Consider the following 5,000-nt stretch of genomic DNA (forward strand, 5'->3'; position numbering starts at 1 on the left):
CTCTCTCTCTCTCCCCCCCTCTCTCTCTCTCTCTCTCTTTAGGTCTCTCTCTCTCTCTCTCTCTCTCTCTCTCTCTCTCTCTCTCTCAACCCTCAGTCCATCGAACATCACAATACCATCTCTTCCTCAACTCTTCCCCATTCATCCCCCCCTCTCTCTCTCTCACTCTCTCACTCTCTCTCACTCTCTCACAGGGCTTCTCAACGCCGAGTCCTGCCGTATGGGTGCTCCTGCGTTCATCTCCTTCCCTCATTTCCTCTTCGCCGACCCATTTCTCCTCGACGCCGTGGAAGGTCTAAATCCAGACGAGGAGAAACACGCCTTTGTGATGGATCTAATTCCTGTGAGTACCCTGTCTATCTGTCTATTTATCTTTCTGTCTATCTATCTACCTGTCTGTCTGTCCATCTTTCTGTCTGTCTATCTACCTGTCTGTCTGTCTATCTATCTGTATGTCTATCTGTCTATCTGTTTATCTTCGATTAATCCTCCCATCTCTTTCCCCCCCCCTCTCTCTCTCTCTCTCTCTCTCTCTCCCTCTCTGAAAGTCAAAAAATAAAGAGTATTACTGTTGAAATAAATTACTACTACTACTACTACTATTACTACTACTACTAGTAATAATAATAATAATAATAATAATAATAATAATAACAATCACAATAATAATAATAGCAACAACAACAATAATAATAATAATAAAAATAATAATAATAATAATAATAATAATAATAATAATAACAATAATAATAATAATAATAATATCTTCCACAGGAGCTGGGCACACCTATGTATGTTGCAGCCAGAATGCAGATCAACATGCACGTTAAGCCGTACAAGGGAAAGCCAATCTCTCATCTAGGCAGGATTGAGTAGGTGTTCATACCTAATTGTTCTTACCTAATTGTTCTTACCTAATTGTTCTTACCTAATTGTTCTTACCTAATTGTATCTTTACAGGAATGAGTCAAGCTCGTACTGTTCCGTGTCTTAAACCATTTTTATCATATACATATCCTTAAATATGTGAATTGTTTTGGCACACACTATTTCATTCAGTAGTGCATTCTGTAAGTGTGTGTGTGTGTGTGTGTGTGTGTGTGTGTGTGTGTGTGTGTGTGTATGTTCTTACCTTACCTAATTGTTCTTACCTAATTGTATCTTTACAGGAATGAGTCCAGCTCGTACTGTCCCGTGTCTTAAACCATATTTATCGTACATATCCTAAAATCTGTGAATTGTTTTGGCACACACTATTTCATTCGGTAGTGCATTCCATTGATCAATTGCTCTGTTTGGGAAACTGAATTTCCTTACGTCTTTATCACCTCTCTTCTTATGCAGTTTTTTGCAGTGTCCTCTTGCTGATGCTTCTCCATATGTTAAGTAATCATTTATGTCTATTTTCTCCTTCCCTGATGTGCATTTATATAGCATAATCATGTCACCTCTTTTCCTTCTCTCCTGTAGTGTTGGTAGATTCAGTTTATTTAGTCTTTCTTCGTAGCTTAGGTCCCTTAAGCTTGGTATCCATCTTGTAGCGGCCCTTTGAACTTTTTCAATCTTGTCTATGTGTTTTTTGAGATGAGGACTCCAGACTACTGATGCATACTCCAGGGTTGGTCTGATGAATGATGTTATTATCTTTCTTAGCATGTCTTGATTTATGGATGTGAATGCTATTCTCATATTTGCAAGCAGTGTATACATGTTCCGTACCTTCTCACTGATGTGGTCAGCCGGAGATAGTCTGTTATTGATAATCACACCTAGGTCATTCTCTCTTTCTGATGTGTATAGGGTTTTATTTCGTAACTTATAATCCCAATCAGGTCTTTTTCCACTTTTACCAAACTTGATTACATGACACTTGTCCACATTGAATTCCATTTGCCATGTACTACTCCATTCATGAAGTTTATTTAATTCTTCTTGTAGCTCTTTACAAGAGTCTGTGTTAGTAATTCTCCTTTGTATTTTTGCATCATCTGCAAACATATTTAGATAGCTCTCATTTCCAGTGTTACTGTCTATATCATTTATGTACACTAAAAACATGATTGGTGACAGCACCGAACCCTGTGGTACTCCACTAGTCACTTCTTTCCATGATGAGTAGTTTCCTCTTAGTACTGTCCTCATTTCTCTTTTTATGAGAAAGTCTTGCATCCAGCAATACAGTTTGCCTCGAATTCCTCCTTGATGGTACAGTTTCCATAAAAGTCTTTGGTGTGGTACTGTGTCAAAAGCTTTCTTGAAATCTAAATAGATACTGTCCACCCATCCTTCTCTTTCCTGTATTGTGTTTGTTACTCTTTGTGTGTGCGTGTGTGCGTGTGTGTGTGTGTGTGTGTGTGTGTGTGTGTGTGTGTGTGTGTGAGAGAGAGAGAGAGAGAGAGAGAGCTAATTTGCATAGAATTATTGATCATGTATTTATAGTATGTATAACAAGGTCAGTATCTATCTATCTGTCTATCTTTCTATCTATCTATCTATCTATCTATCCATGTGTGTATTTATGTCTATCTAATTTTCTATCACCTTCCACAATATCTATCTATCTATCTATCTGTCTATCTATCTATCTATCTATCTATTTGTCTCTCCCTAACTCTCCTAACAACGTTCTCACCTCTCTCTCTCTCTCTCTTTCTCTCTCTCTCTCTCTCTCTCTCTCTCTCTCTCTCTCTCTCTCTCTCTCTCTCTCTCTCCTACGGTTTGTCTATCTACCCCTGCGTCTCTTGCATCTATCTAACTCTCCTAACTCTCCCATCTACCTCTTTCTGTCAACCTATCTATCTATATATCTATCTATCTATCTATCTATCTACCTATCTATTTATCTGTCTAACGCTCCCTAACTCTCCTTCCAGCATGCTCAGTCTGTCTCTTGGTTTATCTATCTATCTACCTATCTATCTATCTATCTATCTATCTACCTATCTATCTATCTATCTATCTAACTCTCCCTAACTCTCCTCCCAGCATGCTCAGTCTGTCTCTTGGTTTATCTATCTATCTATCTATCTATCTATCTAACTCTCCCTAACTCTCCTCCCAGCATGCTCAGTCTGTCTCTTAGTTTATCTACCTATTTATCTTTCTATCTATCTATCTACCTATCCATCTATCTACCTATCTATCTATCTATCTATCTATCTACCTATCTATCTATCTATCTATCTATCTAACTCTCCCTAACTCTCCTCCCAGCATGCTCAGTATGTCTCTTGGTCTATCTATCTATCTACCTATCTATCTAACTCTCCCTAACTCTCCCTCCAGCATGCTTAAGGACGTGGAGGAAGTCTACCTACCCCTCCTATGGTTTGAGGAAGTCGCAGGCCTGCCCGACGATATGGCTGGAGAGTTGCACCTATTACTATTCATTATGCAGACTCCAACTATGTCTATCATCTTTGCTGTTATGATCGTAGTGGGAGTTTTATCTGTTACTATCGCTCTGCTCTTGCACTATAAGGTGTTAAAGAGGGGAAAGAGAGGAAGAGAGTAAAGAGAGGAGGCAGGCAAGTACTGATGAGGAAAGAGAGAGGAGGAGAGGAGAGAGGGTAGCAAGGCCTGAGGAAGAGAGAAGACGAGAGGAAGAAAGAGAGAAGAAGAGAGGAAGAAAGAGAGAAGAAGAGAGGAAGAAAGAGAGAAGAAGAGAGGAAGAAAGAGAGAAGAAGAGAGGAAGAAAGAGAGAAAAGAGAGAGGAAGAAAGAGAGAAGAAGAGGAGAGAGAGTAGCAAGGCCTGAGGAAGAGAGAGAAGAAGAGAGGAAGAAAGAGAAGAAGAGAGGAAGAAAGAGAGAAGAAGAGAGGAAGAAAGAGAGAAGAAGAGGAGAGAGAGTTGCAAGGCCTGAGGAAGAGAGTTAAGAGAGGAGGGCGGCAAGTACTGATGAGGAAAGAAGAGGAGGAGGAAAAGAGAAGAGAGTTGTGTGGAGAGAAGGAAGGCGAAGAGAGAAGAGGAGGAAAGAGAGGAGAAGAGGAGGAAAGAGTGGAGAAGAGGAGGAGAGAAGAGGAGGAAAGAGAAGAGAAGAGGAGGAAAGACAGAAGAGACAAGGGAGGGAAGGAAAAGGGGAAAGAAAGGAGGGAGGCAAGTTCTGATGAGGAAAGAAGAGGAAAAGGAGAGAGGAGGGGAAAGTTGTGAGGAGAGAGAGAGGAGAGTAACAAGCTCTGAGGAGGAAAGGGAAGAAAAGAGGAGTAAAGAGAGAGGAGAGGAGGAAAGAAGGGAGAGGAGGAAGAGAGAAGAGGAGGAAAGAGAGGAGAAGATGAGGAAAGACAGAAGACGAGGAAAGAAAGGAGAAGAGGAGGAAAGAGAGAAGAAGAGGAGGAAAGAAAGAAGAGGAGGAAAGAGAGGAGAAGAGGAGGAAAGACAGGAGAGGAGGAGGAAAGAGAGGAGAGGAGGAGGAAAGACAGGAGAAGAGGAGGAAAGGGAGAAGAGGAGGAGGAAAGAGAGGAGAGGAGGAGGAAAGAGAGAAGAAGAGGAGGAAAGAAAGAAGAGGAGGAAAGAAAGAAGAGGAGGAAAGAGAGGAGGAAAGACAGGAGAGGAGGAGGAAAGACAGGAGAAGAGGAGGAAAGAGAGGAGAGGAGGAGGAAAGAGAGGAGAGGAGGAGGAAAGAGAGGAGAGGAGGAGGAAAGAGAGGAGAGGAGGAGGAAAGAGAGGAGTGTTACGTAGGGGGGTCACCATACTGTACACCGTATATATAATAACATATTTTTGAAACTATGGTCCCTTATTTCATCTCCTTCTGCTCTGCCTAATTCTGTAGTGATAGTAGTAGTAGTAGTAGTAGCAGTAGTAGTAGTAGTAGTAGTATAAACAAAAAAGTACCGTAGTAGTAGTAGTAGCAGCGTAATAATAATAATAATAATAATAATAATAATAATAATAATAATAATAATAATAATAATGGTGGTAGTAGTAGTAGTAGAAGTACTGTAACAATAGTAATAGTACCTTAATAGTAGTATAGTGCAATAATAATAATAATAATAATAAT

The 5,000-nt window shown here is 40.3% G+C and overlaps 1 protein-coding gene across 1 annotated transcript in view; it reads left to right on the plus strand.

Annotated features, from left to right (window-relative positions):
* LOC145418278 (protein croquemort-like) overlaps positions 1 to 5,000 on the plus strand; it is a 15,121-nt gene that overhangs the window by 9,320 nt on the left and 801 nt on the right. The window contains exons 8-10 of the mRNA XM_080286718.1: positions 195 to 343; positions 775 to 872; positions 3,286 to 3,510. Of these exons, the coding sequence (XP_080142844.1) occupies positions 195 to 343; positions 775 to 872; positions 3,286 to 3,510 (472 nt within the window). The remainder of the gene's footprint in view (positions 1 to 194; positions 344 to 774; positions 873 to 3,285; positions 3,511 to 5,000) is intronic.

Source organism: Coenobita brevimanus, chromosome 113 (assembly GCF_032717465.1).
Source record: "Coenobita brevimanus isolate Jiangsu-jjx chromosome 113, ASM3271746v2, whole genome shotgun sequence".
NCBI lineage: Eukaryota > Metazoa > Arthropoda > Malacostraca > Decapoda > Coenobitidae > Coenobita > Coenobita brevimanus.